Source organism: Akebia trifoliata, chromosome 12 (genome assembly GCF_017979445.1).
Source record: "Akebia trifoliata isolate Shusen 1 chromosome 12, ASM1797944v1, whole genome shotgun sequence".
Lineage (NCBI taxonomy): Eukaryota > Viridiplantae > Streptophyta > Magnoliopsida > Ranunculales > Lardizabalaceae > Akebia > Akebia trifoliata.
The window spans coordinates 32,746,728-32,766,342 of record NC_141386.1 but is presented as its reverse complement, the minus strand read 5'-3'; the positions used below and the strand labels follow the sequence as shown (position 1 = coordinate 32,766,342).

The following is a 19,615-nucleotide window of genomic DNA, read 5'->3' as shown; positions in this document are numbered from 1 at the left end:
CTTTCGATGAATATTTGAGACACCCCTTTACTTTTGATGATGTGCCCCCATCATTTTGAACTCGGCTTAATCCCTTTGTAACAAACCCCAAAATTTTCTTTAAACAATTCTCATCTTCTAATTCAAAAGTTTCTTGTAAATGATCTAAATACATTGCATTCAACCTCTAAAAAAAAAATCCTTGAATTTTCTCCTCAAAACCACGTATCTTCAAGCACTTCAACGTCTTTGGTCAACTATAATTTGACCTCCCCCCCCCCCTCTCGGGAAAATCTTGGCTCCACATCTATTGTTAGCCAAAGCTTTATGAAGAAAACAACATGCATTGTTGATATGTGGCTACAATTTCCATAGGACTGACATCCATCCATCCATATTCCACTTCGTTGAGAACTCAATTAGAACAACCATTAGTATTTTTTTTAGAAACCAATGTATCTGGACCTTTTAGAGGATCTCACTAATCCTTAAGGCACGTGTAGTCATCTCCCCCCATACAAAGCAAGTAATTTCTTGGATTAAATCCCCATGGTCCCTAGGGGTGATTCGAACTCAAGACCTCTGCTTCCTAAAGGTCTTGACCATCTCACCTACCCTTTGGGGTTAGTCATTAGGATTAGCCAACATGGATTGAATCAAATCTCGAGTTTTCTGCCTAGCTGTCACAAGTTTGGTTTTGCAAGCAAATAGATTCATTTGCAATTATGACGAGATTTGATATATCTCACAATTTGCATCGAACGGTCATGGCTATCTCATCAACCCTTTGGGGTTGGTCATTAGGATTGGCCAACATGGATTGAATCCAATCTTGAGTCTTTCGCCTATCTGTCACCAACTTGGTTTTGTAGGCAAATAAATTCATTTGCAATTATGACGAGATTTGATGTATCTCAAATTTTCCATCAAAGGGTCATGGCCATCTCGCCAACTCTTTGGGGTTAGTCATTAGGATTGGCCAACATTGATTGAATTGAATCTCGAGTCTTTCACCTAGCTGCCACCAACTTGGTTTTGTAGGCATATTAATTTATTTGCAATTATGACAAGATTTGATGTATCTCAATTTTCTTGTACTTTATTTACAATTATGAAAAGATTCAGGGGATTAATTAGATACAATCAATAGCACGTGAGCGTTACATTGACAGGGTAAATGGTATTTTCACTACCCATGGGGCGTGGAATTTAGGGGGAAAATTTATAAAGAGATCAGAAGCCAATGTGGTGTTTCATCCAGAAAATCCTTCTTTTATATATATACATAATTCAATTACATGATCTCCCTAAATTATTGGAATAAGGCTTGGATGACTATGGTGGAGCTCAATTTGATGTTCTCCAAGCCAAACTTAAGGTCAATGGTCCGATCCCAATTTATTTGCAACCATGATCAGCAGGTAGTATTCATTCAATTCTATTCTATTTGTTTTTCCTTCGTTTTATTCGAATTTTTTAATCTCAAATGTTTTTTTTTATTTGATTGATAAGCTGGGGTTAAAGGGCCCCTCCCTCTACAAGATCTCAATGATAATAATTACAAAATAGATCTTCTATCATTATTTTCGAGATCTCTTGACGAACACAAGATGTATCCCCAGCTACAAAGAAACCCTCACCCAACGCTCAAAGCTTTTCTACATGCTCTATTAGCTTCAAACCACAAGAATTCGAACCCACAAGATAAAAAGGAATTTTGCAACAACTAAATTTCCCTAGTGGTTTCCATATATCTCCAAGCTCCTTCGATCTCATTGTTAATGCTCTTAATAGAGTATAGAGAATCAAAACAATAAATCATTTGCCCAAACTCCTTTCGATTAGCAATTTTCAGAGCATCTAAGATCGCATTAAGCTCAATCGATGATATCCACCCGTATGTACTCACCCAACCTGAAAATACAAAATCTCCATGGAAGTTTCTAGCGATTAGCCCTAGCCCTCCTTTATTAGAAAATAACAAACCATCCTTGTTAATTTTTAGAATGCCTTCATCTAGACATTTTCAAAAGAAATGTTTCACAACAGGTTTTCTAGAGATGCAATTGTTGTAGGATTCATAGTTAATATTATTTATTGGATTTTGTTGGGGGAAAGATTTGAACTCAAGACCTTATTTTCTCTTGAGTGAGGTTGGTGTAGGGTTTTTCTATTTTAGATGAAATCTTAATTAAAAGAAAATTTTTCCTTATTTGTGATAGTTGAGAAGTCAAAGATTTTCTTTTTTTTCTTTCTCTTGAGTTTTTGAGATAACTCTCTAAATATTTAGTCCCACATCAAGTAAATATAAAACTTGTGCTCAACTTATAAATGTTCTTACTTTCTACTTGCTTCAGTATAAGACAAAAAGAAACTAGGCCTCGCGCGCACATGGGGGCCCAGGGCACATGGACTGCATCCATTGTGTTTGGGACCAACCCGTTGAAAACCTTAGTGCGCATGCCCGCCTCTTTTGCTCAAATTCGTTAGATCCTTTTTTGCTTAAAAATCTCATCTTAACCCTTGATCTAACCGTTAGAATCAATCTCTGTGATCATTTGGATTCCCCAACATTTTAGAAACGGTCCTGGTACGCAGCTGACGTGGAAAAGGCACAGAGCCATAGATCGTTTTCATCGGGTACACACACAGGAAAGATGTGTGGTTCTGTGCCCTTGCCACGTCAGCCGTGTACACTACCGTGTGCCAAGATTTGATCCTTCTGATAATTACATGGACTCATCTAATCATTTTTATTTTCCAGCTTCCAGAAATTTCAGAGTAATTTGCAGAAGGTTTAAATGGCTCCTCAACCTCGTCATCACTCACAAGTATAATATTACCATCTGCTGGTGATATATAGACTTGGTCGATCACCACAAAAAGTTTTTTCTAGTAGAAGTTACTTGTGGGATCTCGTTGTATGACCTATCTTCTTGAGAGAGGGGGCATAATGGAGTGCTTGACACAATTGAATGCGAAACTGGCACCTTTCTATCCTGACCTTAGAGCTATGATCTTTTCTTCTTTTTCAAGTGAAGACCTATCTTTTGAAGCCAACACAACTTCAGGTGGTTTCTCCTTTGATAATGAAGCGATATCTCTTACGCTATGAGTTGAATTGAACATATTTGGTGTTACGAGTCCCTTTGCTTTCTGTTCGTTCAATGAAGGTATTTGAACCATAGGTGACTCAATTTCAGGAATCCAAGCATTGGTGTTGGAGGTTATAGCATCAGGGACCCATGCTCTTTTTGCTTCACACCCGAGGAGTGTAATGGTTTACCAATGAGATGGCTAAAGGAAGTCACCCTGGACCACATTAATGCTAGTAGTGGCTACTGCATCTCGTAAATCGTGTTCTTTTTCTTTTCCAGCTTCGAAGGAATGAGATTGTTTCCTAATGGGTCTTGGTACTTGCAAGCTGTCTTTTAAGGCATAGGAACTTCAAGATCTAGTTTTGCCCATCTGTAGATTGCACTTAATTTCCCTACCAAAGCGTCGACAAGGATATTTAATTCACTGATTTCATAGCAGAAGAGGAAAGTTTTGGAACTCCAAGCACATGAGCACAGCTGATTTGCATGATTAAGGCAAACAAATCTATCGACAAAGCCTTATCCCAAAGATTTTTGGTTGGCTAAATAAATCTGATTCCTCCATTCTACCTTGTCCAAAAGCCAAGTCTTTTGTTATTGACAATGAATTTAATATTTGCTTTATCTATCTTTGTCTATGTTCTTTTTTTTTTTTAATATAAGTAAAATTATATTATAATAAATTTTGGGTCTTCCTCTTGTCGTAATAAGTTATTGTTGGAATCTCCATCTTGTGATGACATTTTTTACTTGATTTAAGATGACTGATTTTGGGGGATTTTGGGGAGAAAAAATCAACATAATCTTTGAGAATGTTAAAAAACTTACGAAAATTTGGGATAGAAATCTAGGGTTTTTGACAGAGGATCAAGATTAGATTGAAAATGATGGATTGGATAAGATTGAATAAACTAAAATTTATCAATTTCTTTCTTTCGGGAAGGCATAGGCACTTTTCGAATAGTTGGTTTAGGTCAGAGAAGAAATCTTTCCTTCCCGCAGTAGCTGCCGAATCTTCTACAGATACATGGACAACTGTGTGGACCAATGGACTAACCAACCTTGATCGTTACAAAGGACGATGTTACCACGTTGAGCTTATTGTTGGAGACGAGAACCATTTTTTTTTTAACTGGAGAGGAGAAGCAATATATTTGTTATGGTTGAAGAGTTTGATAATAACTAGTTTTGAAAATGAGGTGGGTGGGGGAGGATATCTCAAATATTCATCAAAACGTGGAGAGGTATATGCAAAATGTTTTTCACCTCTGCTTAAACAAGGCCCCCAATTTTTTTTTAAGTTTTTCATCCCAATTTTTTTTCCTTTGTGGAAATTCAAAATTCCACTATGCTTGGAAAGTGAAATTTAGGAGAAAAAGGGGGTGAGAAGAACAAAGACAATAAAATTGAAAGGGATGAAGAAAAAATGTAACTCTAGCCGGAGAGGACATTTATCCGCAATAAAATTGTAGCTCACTAGGATCTAAAATTGTGTTTTATTATATAGATATAGATATATAAACATAATTTTGTTTTATCTCATACACAAAATGCAATAAATTATGCTTGGTAGGCAACATCATGTACCTTTGATTTTGTAAGGTCACCAAAATGGGGAAAACCTAGGTAATTGACAACCCAAACAGCTAGTAACTAGAGCTTAATGAAAAAATTTACATGTACTATTGATATGTGCCTACGATTTTCCTAGGGCTGACAATGATCCATATTCCACTTCGTTGTAAACTCCGCCAAAACAGTCACTAGGATTCGCCAACGTGTATGGGTCGAATCTAGAGTCTTCCACCACTCAGTCACCAGCCTGGTTTTGCAGGCAAAAAGCTTTATTTGCCATTATGGCTAGGTTCAAGGTATTAATGGTCGGTACAACGGAAAATGCATGAACGTTACATAAAAGAGGGTAAAAAAGGTTACATAAATAGATCACAAGCCCATTTAGTATTTTCATCCAACGTTTTTTTTTTTTTTTAATGTCGATAGCTCAATTAGATAATCTTCATTGAGATGAGCTCCCTAAATCGTTGTAATAAGGCTTTGACGATTATGGTGGAGCTCAATTTCATGACCTCCACTCGAAACTTAAGGTCAATGGTCCGATCCCAACTTATTTGCAACCATGATCAACAGGTAGTATTTCATTTAATTGAATTTTTCTTCTTTATATTGGATTTTTTTAATCTCATGCTTGACATAATTTATTCCTAAATCAATACTTTATTTTTTTTAATAAAAGAGAAATGGAGATGCAAGAAGAGGAAAAATAAGAAAAAAAAAAAGGATCAATTCTGCCTGAGCTTTTTTTTTTCCTTTTTTCCTTCAGTTTTTTTTTTTTTTTTTTTTTAATCCAAATTAGATTTTGATAAGCCCCAACACACACACAAACATTTGGTAATTTGTGGGATAAATCCCTGAGGGTGGACCCTAGGGGGTGATTCGAACTCAAGGCCTCCGCTTCCTGAGGCATGGTCTTTGAAATCTCACTAGCCCTTTGGTTCGAGATTTATAGGATCATGAAATACTTACTGAGGAATACAAAATCCAATGCATATCCCTAACATAAATTTCCATAGTTGGATTTTGAGTCTACGCAATCAGGATTTCGTGTTTCCTTATGATTTCTATTTCATGAATCTAAGGATCCCAATCCATTCGGAAAAGTAAAAGTAAAACCAGTTTTAGGACAAGATCACAGAGTTACCAAACAGGGTATAAATAGTTGGAGCCACATTGATTTGCCTGCCCTGAACCAATTTTAGAGAGGAAAAGAATTATTGTTTTTAGCATAAATAAGGGTTGTAAATAAACCACAATTTTTTTTGGTGGTAGGTTATGGTTGTTTTGTGGTCTGAAGAGAGCCCAAAATCTATGTTGATTTTGGTGCAAGAACATGCATTGCCTCATGGAGCCTGGTAAGTTCTATGAACTTTGTTTGATTGGTCTTAGTTACTTGTTTTAAATTGGTTTTATGAAATTATAAAGAGTAATTGAGTCTGCAACTTGCATGCAAGGCACACCTTACCTGTTATTAGAGTAGGAAAATGCTGGAATGACACAAAGGTGACAAAAATGATGTGGTGGTATGCACATAACTGTATAACTGTAGATGCTTATTACTCGTATCTCGCAGAAAAGCATCTACGGTAATGTGCATGACACCACATCATTTTGTCATCTTTGCATCTCCATTTTTGTCACCCCAGCACAACTCATTAGAGTATTATGTAGGATGCAATGTAATAAGGTGTGATGTGCTACACCGTATCATTAAGAATTAGATTTGAATATTAATTTAAAAGATTGATTTAGATTAGGATTTAGTCAGGATGAGATCAGGTTTGACCAAGGACCAATCTGATAAGGATTGGATCAGCAAGAATCTTACCCAACAAGGGTTGGATTAGGTCTTCTAATGGGAAAACATATAGGTTGAGTTACCATTTCGTGAGCTGAAAATGAGTTATTTACAATTCCTGCTAACTGTTCATTTTAATTACCAAAATATGAATGATCACATTTTGGTTATAAAAAAATCAGAACAGGTGGTTTTAAAGTTCCTATTTCACAGGTTCTATATGATTAAGTCCAATTAGTCACTTTAAACCTACGAAATTGTCACTTTAAAAACCATCCAATTTGTTATCGTTCACATTTTGGTAATTAAAATGAACATTGAGCCTGAATCGTAAATTCATCAAAAGTATATCACTTTTTCGTAAATATCCCAAACATACATCCTAAATCTATTTTGCTTGGGTAAATAGTAAATTTAAGTGAATTACAAATTTGTCCGTATTACTTAATTTTAAGGGTATGTTTGATTGCACATGAAAAATAGTATGGAAAATGACAGTTTTCATGGTTTAATTGCATTTTTCATAGAAAATTATTTTTTCACCCACATCCAAAATTCAAACAAAAAAAAAAAAAAGTTGTATTAGACTTTCCTACCGATATAAGTGGAAAAATAAAATCCACCTCTGTTTTCCATCCCCAAGTTATAATTCTAATTTATCTATTCTTCTTCTCCATCACCACCACTACCATATCCACCATCACACTCAACCTCAACCTCACCATTATCGTCACCGTCAGCATTTTTGTCGTCAGTCAGCTTCTTTTTCCTCTCTCTCTCTCTCTCTCCTTCTTTTTCTTCCCTCACCTTCAATGCCGCCACCGCCAACATGTCCTCCCTTCCCTCCCTCTTATTCCTCATCTTCTTTTCTTCTCTTTTTTTTTTCCTTGTTATTTTTTAAAAAAAAATATCAAACAATGAATTCAATTTTTTCCATCCTAATCATTTTTCCATGAAATCAAACACATCCTAAATCCAATTTTAGTGTATCTTGGTGAAAAGTAATTTTTGACTTTTTGGGGATTTCTTAGGACTTTCAGTTCAGATCCTGAAATTAGGGCATGAATGGATTTGATTCCTTGGAATATATCCGATTTAAAAAATGGGTCTAATATGGGTTGATGTCCCTTGACCTAAGTTAGATCTTTATCAATTGGATCTAGGTCAAATACAAATCCATCCCTATATTTGAATGATATATTGCTTTGAAAATTATATTTTTATATTTTTTCAATAAACCTTCCTTCTACTAATATGAATTCTTATTAAAAAATATATATATGAATTATAATGGTAAAATATAATAGTATATCAATTACAAAAGAAATATAGAAGAAAAAAAAAAAAGGTTGAAAGATCCGAAATTATCTAACCCGACTTACCCGAATTAAGTAATTTGGTTGGGTCAGATCCAGATCTGGGTTTAGTGAAAGCTAAATGGTTCGAATGCAGTTTTAACTAATTGAATCCAAGGGCTTTAAGCCCTACCTAAAGTCCATGACCATGAGCAGTAAAAAAAAATTAGTTTGTGGTTGTTGAAATTACAATATTGACCATTTAATCATATTTATTTACTTTGTTGGGATGATTTTTCCTATAACACCATCTCCCAATGGAAATCAATGAAAGCACTACAGGTAAAATCCAGGTTTCTAAAGTTCTAAACTCATCAACTCGACTCATTTTGAATGAATTTTAGTATAGTAACTAAGTTCAAATTCTGTAATTAGTCAGTAGGGATTCAATTTGACTAATTCACGTAAATTCCAAAAGAAAAATTAAAAAAATGTAAAAAAAAATCGAGAAAACCTTGAAAAATATATAAATGATGTTTTCGGATTTCTTACCAAAACCCACCGTCTTCAACCTCTTTAAAGTTTAAAATCGTTTTCAAGATTTTAATGTGAAAAAAAATTAAAATTTTGAGGGGAAAGAGTAAAATTGTTTTCATATTCAACCATTAATCAGAAACATTTCCAAAATTCAGAGAAATTTGGGATTATGAATTTGAGTAGACTAAGTAACCAAACTTGTTTAAACCTATTGTTGATATAGATTAAAAATTCAATTGAGTTATATGTGTGATGTTTAATGTTCCTTTTTTTTAAATAATAAAAATATTTTGATGTATTTCTTAGATTTAATAAATATTGATTTGAGTTCTTGAAATCGTCATGATGACCTATCGTAGTGGTACAGGGGTGTCAATGTGTCAATTCTGGTTTGGTACAACTGTTAATTTTTATCAATTCTGGTTGATATCAATTTCGATTCTCAAATTAATGGATTGAATTTGAGCATAGGAACAAAGTTCATGTACTCTAATTATTCGTGGAAGATTTAATTCGACTAATTCAGATAAATTTGAAAAATCTTTGCAGAAGAATTGAAAATTTTTGAAAAATATAGAAATGATGCTTTTGGATTTCTTAGCAAAACCCATCATCTTCAACCTCACGAAAAACCTTTTTCAAATTGTAATGTGGAAGAAAATGAAATTTTGAGGGGAAAGAGTAAAATTGTTTTCATTTTGTTGTGGATTTGCTAATTTCTTATTCAGAAAATTTTACAAAATTTTGAAAAAATTGGGAGAATTTTGGGACAATGAATTTGCGTAGACTCATTACCAAACTTGTTTAAGCTAATTGCTGATAAAAATTAGAAACTCAGCCAAGTTATATGTGTGATGTTTAATGTTCCTGTTTTTCAAATAACAAAAATATTTTCACATATTTATTATATTTGATATACATTTATTTGATTTCTTCAAATCGGCTTTGGTGACCTATCTTAGTGATCTAGAGGTGGCAATGGGTCAATTCTGGTTCGGTTCCTAAAGGATTAACTAGAATTAGAACCACAGCCATCAACTTTTATCGATTCTTGTTCCTATTGATTTCGATTATCAAATTAATGGAATCATGATCAAAATTGTCAGAATTAACTCCTTAAAAGATTTCAAATCTCCGTAAGTTTTGATTCTTAATTCGATTTCCAAGAGACCCGATTCTTATTGGCTCCAATAAAAAAGAATCCAAATCAAGGTTTAGGATTCTGATTCAGGTCAAATGGGTACCCAATGACACTCCTAGAGGGTGTGAGAGCTTTCAAGGCTTACGACATGAGTTAAATTTGAAATAAAATTAAAAATTGCTAATGTTGTTTTTCAATCCTACTAACCTCTAACATATGAGATTGAATATGAGCAGGCAGAGAAGAGGGTAAATGAGAGAAAGAAACTGAGTTGGGACTTCGTGCACATCAAGCTATAAAGAACTAGATACTTTCTATCACCATTGACGAGACTCGCTTATTATAAAAGCAATATTGGCCCTAGTGCTCCACTTCCGATGAGGATGTTTCGTTTCTAGTGTCAAGTCCGATGTGGCACAATGAATCAACAACAACAACAAAACCTTATCCCAAAGATTGTAGTTGGCTAAATAAATTTTATTCCTTCATTCTACCTTGTCCAAAGCCAAGTCTTTTGTTATTGAAAATATATTTATATTTATTTTCTCCATCTTCTTCTATATTTGTTTTTTATTATTTTTTTAATATAAGTAAAATTATATTATAATAAATTTTGGGTCTCCCTTTTGTCATGATAAGTTATTGTTGGAAATCTCCATCTCGTGATGACATTTATTACTTGATTTAAGATGACTGATTTTGGGAATAAAAAATCAACATAATTTTTTAGAAAGTAAAAGAATAATGAGAATTTGGGATAGAAATATCTAGAGTTTTTTCACAAAGGGTAAAGATTAGATTGAAAATGATGGATTGGAGATATGATTGAATAGACTAAATATAATATATCACATGATTAAAGAGTTTGATAATAACTAGTTTTGAAACGGGGGAGGGGGCTTCAGTCCTTTAAACGCAGACATCCATACCCACCCCATCATAAACTTCAAAAAATTTGTATAAAATGAGGTATTTAGGGTCATCAAATTGATTAGAAGGTTTTCTAATCGATCTCTCATCTAAGGGAGTCAACCAGTACCCAATTGCCCGATGTACCTAAAACCGATTAGTAGGTTTTGGGTCTATCAATATGGACTCAATCATTTTTGGGTCTGGTTCTAGGTAGTTATCGGGCCTCCTAAAATAGTAAATTTATGATATTATAATAAAATTTGTAATCTAATTAAATGCTTACAAAGACAAGTTTTAAAGTAAATATAGTTGAAGTAAAATCAAAATACGAAGAAAATGTGAAGTCTTTATTTTTTAACCTTTTCTCTACATCTACTCTTATTCATTTTTCATATTTTTACAATTTCAACAACAAATTAATGGTTCATACTATAATTTTCTATGATTTTAGTTTCAAAAGTTTGATTTACTTGAAGCATTTATTGTTGATCTTAACTTTCTATTGAAGAATTACAAGATAAATTGTTACATCTTATAAATATATAATTGTCTATTTTATTAGATGTTCATTTTTATTTTATTTTTCTTATTCAAAAATACATAATGCATCTTAGTGAGTACCCGAATAGTGTCGGGTATATGTTGGATCTGTTATTGTTCCAAGGATCTCATACCTGAAACCGAAATCAATAGGAATCAGAATCAAGATTTTATTTAGAGTTCGGTTTTGGGTATATGTGGAACCGACCCATTGATACCCCTACACCCGTCATTTCATCTGAATGTTTCTAAGTTTGTCACCTCGTCTTTCAAGAATCAACATCTTATACGTTGTTGCAAAAATTGACAACAAATAATAAACACCTAATAATGAAAAATAAAGAAGAAAACACAACAAAGATATTTAAGAAGTTCACCATTTTCTGATTTACGTCCTCGGAGGCTATTGATCTGCATTTGGCTACTGTTTTGCTAGTTACCTCCTTTTTGACAATCATTTATGTTTGCTACAGTATGAAATATATCTGCATTTGGATTCAATAATCATTCTGCGAGGCTTCAATTCGGTTAATTTGTGAAAATTTCGTATAAAAATCAACAAAAGTTTGAGAAATATTCAAATGTCGTTTCTGGTTTCCTATCCAAACCTATCATGTTCAACATCCCTAAAAATCCTATCTTGTTCTTGAGAAATGTTGAAGAAAATAATTTTTGAGGGGTGAAGAGTAAAAGTGTAAACTTATTTCGTGATTAGTCGATATAGATCATCGATTATTCAATTAATCTTTATGAATTTTTCATAATATGCAGGGAATTTTGTGACTGAATAGAACACTCTAGTTCTTAAAATCAACGATTGGGCAGATTCATGAGAAATCTAGATATTTGATGATAGCTATAACGTGGATACACTCTCTTTATCCTAAAATGTTCTTGATCTTCTTTGGAGGGTTTGTAGAGGTTTTACTTTTCTTAGGGCCTGGACTAGAATTATTAACATGGTTTTTCTTATGGAAGACTTGTGATGATTTTGATCTTCTCTGGAAGTTTTTCCTCCTCTTTGGACTTGAGCTTGATTGACTTGGTATAATTTCACTTTTAAAGAAGGGCTTGAAGGATTGATCTCTGTGGAGGCTTTGTAAAGGTTTTTCTTTACTTTCTGCTTAAGCTAATCCATCGAGATCAACCTCAAACTTTTGAGATACGGCTATGATGGAGATGATTTTTATTTTTTCTTGACTAATGCTGAAGTGACCTCAAGATTGTACTTCACATCGCACATCTTGACGTGAAAGTGCATAGGAACCACAGATGCTCTTTGACGCGTATCTATGGTTCCTACACACTTTCATGTTAAGATGTGCGATATGAGGTACAATTTTGAGGTCACTCAAGCACGACTCTTTTTTCTTATATTGATTGTTTGAATTTCTATTCCTCGGGATCAATTTATGCATTCAATTCAATGCGGGACCTATGATTACATCAAAAGAACATGGCTGGTCGAGGCTAAGAACACAATATCAATGAGTACATAATGGAGTTCCTTGCAAATGTGAGTGGAGAAAATGATGAGTTCTTCATCCTTAATCTTACAGGATTAGAATGTTTCTAGAGAACCAATTTTCTAGAAGAAAAGACTCTTATCTCGATCGATTAGCTTAAGCATGAAGTAAAGAAAAACCTTTACAAAGCCTCCACAGAGATCAAGCCTTCCAGTCCTCTAAAAGTGAAACTCTACTAAGCCAATCAAGATCAAGTCCAAAGAAGAGAAAAAACTTCCACAGAAGATCAAAATCATCACATGTCTTCCAAAAGAAAAATCACGTCAGTAATTCAAGTTCAGGCCCTAAGAAAAGAAAAACCTCTACAAAGCCTCCAAAGAAGATCAAGTCTGTAAACTTTCAAACACCAAATTTTTAAGGCCAAATCCAAAATCCAATTCATAATTAGTTCTTCATTGTTTTAGTTTCAATATTGAACAAGTTTTGTATGAATCAGTTCATTGTTTTTGTTTCAATATAGGACAAGTTTTGTTCTTTTGTTGTTTGAATAAAATTCCCCAATTTCGCTCGTTCCCACCTCAATTGGATCTAGTTTAGTACGTGCTTTACAAAATATTTATAATAATAAAAAATCATGATCAAGGAATCATTCAACACTGATTATTGTTGCAGAAGTTTTAAATATAAAACAAAACTCCAAAAGATGTAACAGTTTTCAGATCCATAAAAGAAGGTAATTATCCTATGTTACATAGAAAATCAACTAATCATGAAAGCAATTTACACTCGGCGATACATAAATGATACACTAATACTCAGCTCTCTTCACTCAAGGATAGTTGCAGAGCAGTCTCTGCTTCCTTCAGGAATAGGCGAGTGAGTTGTTTTTGCCCTCGTCGATAAATTATACTTGACAACCGGTTTCTGCTCATGAACTTTTCTGCACCCATACCTTCGTTACCACTGCGTCAATTTGTCAAAAATTATGAGCTTATCAGAAAAAAAACAAAGATGCATGAATTTGAAATCAAATAACATTTATTATAAGTTGGACAATGACAATGCATAAGCACCTAGAGCCATCACAGAACATTCATCATCGGCAAAGTATTTCCTATGGAATATCAACAAATTCACATTGTTTTCTACTTTCCATTAATGGCTTGGCCAAGTATTTATATTTTAAATTTTTCTGATTTTCTCAAATATGTGTTACATTTGAGAAGTATCATGATGATACATGCATCACAGATGTAGATTCAAATATTTGTATGAATCTGAAAATATATGTATGTGAAGGTCTAGATAATAGTTACATTACACATAATTGAGATAAGATTTAGATGATGTTTTTCAAATATATCAATAAAAAATAATAAAATATCATAGATGACTCATGAAACCTTCAACGGGTTTCTAAAAAAGAATTAGAACTTGCAAATTATCTTAAATGTCGGAAGAGTCTGTGTAGATTTGGATAAGATTTTCAAAACCACAGATGATTTGATTCAAAACTCAGAAAAGTCAACAGAATCCACAATTCCCTAATGGATTGTTTCACTTGGATGATCAATTCAATGAATCTAGCAACAATAGTCCTTTTGAAGGGAAAATCAAAGACTGAAGAATTCTCACATACCCTTCGAGGAGCTCCGTAACATGAGCCTTTTCAAGAAGCTCAGTGTCAAAAGCTTCTGTTCCAGAACCCTCTTCGAGCTCCATCATCCTGAAATTGAAACTTCTGTGAGTGACTGTAGGTGGAGACTGATTTATGCTTATAAAGTCATGATTTTAATTTAAGAAACTAAAACTAAAGAAAATTACAAGTAATGTGATATATTGTAAGTTTTAGTTCCTCTCTGAATTACTTCTCACTAAGGTTTATAAATGTAAAATAAGTGGGTTGTCACCATCTGACACACAAATGAAACTAGTAGAGAACATGTTTATGCCAATAATTCCTTCTGAGACTTACAAGTAGTTCTATTAACTCCACCAAATAGTGGCCTTCTGACCACATGAGCCCAACAATTGTCAAATTGAGTTCCTTTTAAATACCTTTTTACTTCCTACTTAGTTTGAACGGGAGATGAGTTAGTACAAGATTATAACCTATCTGAACTTTTTGGTCTATCTACCATTGAAATTGGAATAAACAAAGATCAAAGGGAAAGAAAATGAGTACTAAAGGAAGTTATTTAAAGAAGAGAGATTCTACTGCCACACGCCCTTTTGCTAACGTCACCCCAATTCATACATAAATCATGAAAGAAGTAGCACACATATACGGGTGGTGTTAGCAAAAGTTGATGTGGCAATAGAAGCTCTCCTATAGAATTAACAGGAAATAATATGGGATGCTGCCAGAGATTACTTCGTTTGAAGAAGATCAAAAAGCAATTGCAAAGCACCAGAATCCCCACAAGCCTCCCATATTGCTGCACGAACTTCTGTATCAGATGGTTGCCTCCCCTCTCCAGATTCAACAAGCTTAAAAGATAGAAAATTAAAGAAATGAGGATCAAGGACTGCACATAAAAGAACATGAGCACAGAACAAATAGCATGATCGGGAAAAGGATCAAAACTCCCTCCAAAGGCAGACAGAACTTCTATAACTACTTCACAGAAAATGGTATATCTGAGACTTTCTTAAACAGTTCTCCTGACAGTGGTGACAAAACTCTAATTGTCTTTGAAAAACTAGCCATGTAAATGGTAAGTATGAAGAAACATATACTTGTATGTGTGCCCCCCATTAAGATCCACTATCTCTAATAATTAACTACTTGACCAGCATAATTGATGGAGTTAAAGACAAGGAAACACATACTCGTGTTTGTGTGTGTGTGTGTGTAAAATAAAAATAAAATTTTCCAACTTTTTAGTAAAAATCCCAACTATTCAAATAGAAACTATTTTGAGGAAATGCACCTCTTCTAGCAATGATGAAACATTAAGCAGCTCCTCCTCTTTCATGGCTATGGTCCGTAAGGCAGTTAAGAAATCCTCAGGGAAAACTAGTTTGTCCAAATATGGAGGCATCTTGCGCTGACCACTCCAACTATAATCACACAACCGACCATTTGAGAACTTACAATTGTCTTCATTTTGTTGGAGGCCCGTTGAAAAAAATCCATGATCTAGTAATCTTCTAGGTAAAAGACATCTCATCTCACCCTTCTGCAAACACCAATCAGGTCTATCAAGGAAGAAAATTTATAAATAATTATGTCTGAGAAGAAATTAGTATGGATGCACCAATACATAATTTTAGCTATGTTAACTTGAAAACATATGAAAACCTAAATCCACTTAACAATATGGTGAGATGGATGACCTGTATTTCAAGAAGCTGCGCCTTGGAATCAACAAAAGGAACTCTCTGAAAAGCTTCGATGGGATAATGGACCTGTGTTTTTCAGTCAGATCCACTGATGGGCAATTTCATCTTAATAACTACGACAAGGAGGTGCTCAATTTAGGATATTCTTCTCACAACCAAACATGATTTAAAAGGTCAAAGAAAGACAAATATTAAGAGTAACTACTAAACATAAGAAACGTCATTCAAGGGCATTACCATAAGATAGTCGTCTGGATTATTATCAATGACAAATCCATAAAGATATAGTAATTCCTGCAACAAACGAGGAAATGAATGTAGAAGCTTGACTAAGGAATGCATTGCACAGTTATTTGATTTGTAATTGTTGAAAAAGGACACTTTGGAGAAATGAACCATCTATAAATAAAACCTCATTATAGATGACGTGCACATATTCATTTAAGAAAAAAAGGACTAAAATAAGAGAACGTTGAAGGTACCATGTTTTAACACAATGTAAAATAACACAAACTAAAAAAAATTGAAAAAAAGAGCATCCTTTCTTCAAGAATGAATACATTTTTATGCTAAGCAAGGAAGCGGGATTTCATCATAAAATTATTTACATGTGTTTTTGGGGGGACATACCCACTACGGAAAATTACAATCTGAAATTTGGGACATCCATAGAATCACCCAAACATTGCCTTCTAACTATTAGGGGAAGCTTTTCTATTGATGAATAAATTTTATCGGACTTCTTTGCAGTCATTCTTGCCAACGCATCTGCCACATAATTTCCTTCTCTATAAACATGCTTGACCGTCCATCTTACATTCTTTAAGACTTCATTTGACAACATTAACCAATGATCTACATCGTCCAGGGGTAATTAGCACGTTGTTAAACAGACATCAAAATTCCGATGTTCAAAAGTCTGTTCTTCCTCTTGAAGAAAACATATCTAGACACCAATTGAACCAATCTTCTTCTTCTTACCTCATCCACTCAACATGCTTTGTGGGGGATTTTCCAGTCAAATAGTTTAATTTTCAATGCAATCATACTGTTCTAGAAACCCCCCATTTTGTGTGGTCAAAGCTTGGGAACGAAATTGATTCCCGAGCTGATTTTGAAGAGAAATCACCATTTTCTACCGGTTTCCACACCACTCAACCATTCCCATGGTAATCATTTTTTGAGCAACTTCATTTGCTATTTCCCCCCAAATAGCTCCTTACCCTGTCGATGTTCCACTTTCCATCACATAAAATTTCTGATATCAAACATCATTATGGATTGATGGAAACCTTCCTACCAGCAGTCCCACTCCCGACCAGATGTGATGCATCAAGAACGTGCCCCTACCAACATTGATTTAATGTTTCAACAATTTCAGGGTATGCTCCCAATCTGTTGTGATGCATCAAGAACATGCCTCTACCAACATTAATTAAATTTTTTGGTATAAGAAATTAAGAATACTAGTCCCACTCTTTCACAGACTGAGGATTTTATTATTTGTTCTTGTGTTTTACTTGATCTTTTGAATGGGCATACACTTAGAAGTTCCAATGAAGATGCCAATTTGTTGGTCAAGGAGGGCTCACAAAATCATTGTACTTTTGAAACAGCCCTCTAGCATCCCTTTTGACATAATTTCCATACATTATTTATTTAATAAAAAACGATACGCCCAGACACACATGGAATGGACTCTTACTTGACAGCAGAAAGTACCTCATTTCCTTTGTTGCCATAACTAATGGATATCTCTTTGTCAATTTGGAAGGGACTCTGTTCAGCTTTACAATGGGTACAAAATGAATGACTAGTGGTTAGTTAGGTAATATAGATACTTGAACAAAAGCAACAATTAATATTGAACTTGATAAGAGTTGTGTTACTGTGGAAAAAAAAATAACAAATTAAATTGAAAAAAAAAAAAAAAAAACTACTCATAAAAGTTTGAGGAATTAACATCTATATAAATGTTACAACCACTAATGTTTATTTAAAAATAAATAAATATATAAATAAGTCAATAGGTGACCACACAGGTAACATCTTGGAAAGCATAAAATATTTAGGACTACGCAGTCTTTGGTAGATGAGGGAGTTCAAAATTAAATTTATCCATTCAAGAGTAGATTATCATGCAAACAAAAAAAATGGCGAAGTATGAACAAACAGATCATAGACTAATTCCAACAAAAAGCCTGAATCAATACATGCCGATGATAAAAATAAAAATTTTAAAAAGAAAAATGAACTTGAAAGTTGACATTGATTGTAAGTCTCTGGATATTCAATGTGAGATTTTCACATTGCAGAGGACCTCAATGTGAAATCCCATGTATGAGTTTTCTACATATGTTGAATATAACCAAAACATATTTGAAATTTAGAAAAGGGGATTGATTTCTCCATTGAATTTTTACCTCTTGCAAAGAAATTCTGCAATGTAGCTCCCATTTTACTTCATCCCAGACCACAGAATGACAAGATTTCTCCAGAAGAGGGAAAAAGTTCTATAGAAAAATCAATTCCCTTTTGAAAAATTGGATATTACAAGGATATTTAGTGGAAATTTAATACCAGATAGGAGATACATGGAAGCGGGAACTCCAGTTGTCAGTCCTGAACTATCAACTTCCCATGTTGCTGCAGCCTTTAAATCTGAAACAAGAAGCCAAAAACATACATTTATTGGTACTCTCAGGTTTTCGTGGCAATCATTCCCCATGTCTCTTCTACCTGTTTTCCCTACAGAAGAGGTGTTGATATATTTCATAACACTAATGTATTCTGAGTTTTGAAGGCCATGGAACGAGTTCTGCATCTTGAACATCATGCTCACTAACCATAACAAATTAATTTATTTGTAATTATGACAAGATTTGATGTATCTCAATTTTCTTGTACTTCATTTACAATTATGAAAAGATTCAGGGGATTAATTAGATACAATCAATAGCACGTGAGCGTTACATTGACAGGGTAAATGGTATTTTCACTACCCATGGGGTGTGGAATTTGGGGGGAAAATTTATATAAAGAGATCAGAAGCCAATGTGGTGTTTCATCCAGAAAATCCTTCTTTTATATTATACATAATTCAATTACATGATCTCCCTAAATTATTGGAATAAGGCTTGGATGACTATGGTGGAGCTCAATTTGATGTTCTCCAAGCCAAACTTAAGGTCAATGGTCTGATCCCAATTTATTTGCAACCATGATCAGCAGGTAATATTCATTCAATTCTATTTGTTTTTCCTTCGTTTTATTCGAATTTTTTAATCTCAGATCTTTTTTTTTTATTTGATTGATAAGCTAGGGTTAAAGGGCCCCTCCCTCTACAAGATCTCAATGATAATAATTACAAAATAGATCTTCTATCATTATTTTCGAGATCTCTTGACGAACACAAGATGTATCCCCAGCTACAAAGAAACCCTCACCCAACGCTCCAAGATTTTCTACATGATCCCTCTATTAGCTTCAAACCACTAGAATTCGAACCCACAAGATAAAAAGGAATTTTGCAACAACTGAATATCCCTAGTGGTTTCCATATATCTCCGAGCTCCATCGATCTCATTGTTAATGCTCTTAATAGAGTATAGAGAATCAAAACACTAAATCATTTGCCCAAGCTCCTTTCGATTATCAATTTTCAGAGCATCTAAGATTGCATTAAGCTCAATCGATGTGATATCCATCTCGTATGTACTCACCCAACCTGAAAATACAAAATCTCCATGGAAGTTTCTAGCGATTAGCCCTAACCCTCCTTTATTAGAAAATAACGAACCATCCATGTTAATTTTCAGAACGCCTTCATCTGAACATTTTCAAAAGAAATGTTTCACAACAGGTTTTCTAGAGATGCAATTGTTGTAGGGTTCACAATTAATATTATTTATTGGATTTTGTTGGGAGAA

General features: G+C 33.9%; 1 protein-coding gene across 1 annotated transcript; it reads right to left on the bottom strand.

The window, feature by feature from the left end:
* Window positions 1-12,976: 12,976 nt before the first annotated feature.
* LOC147389627 (uncharacterized) lies at window positions 12,977-18,530 on the bottom strand. Its single transcript, XM_086418212.1, has 8 exons — window positions 18,267-18,530; window positions 17,409-17,473; window positions 15,924-15,980; window positions 15,681-15,752; window positions 15,275-15,523; window positions 14,716-14,831; window positions 13,981-14,067; window positions 12,977-13,304 (listed from the first exon to the last, which is right to left on the bottom strand). The coding sequence occupies exons 1-8, from the start codon at window positions 18,520-18,522 to the stop codon at window positions 13,157-13,159; spliced, it is 1,050 nt and encodes a 349-aa protein (XP_086274338.1). The 5' UTR covers window positions 18,523-18,530; the 3' UTR covers window positions 12,977-13,156.
* Window positions 18,531-19,615: the final 1,085 nt, after the last annotated feature.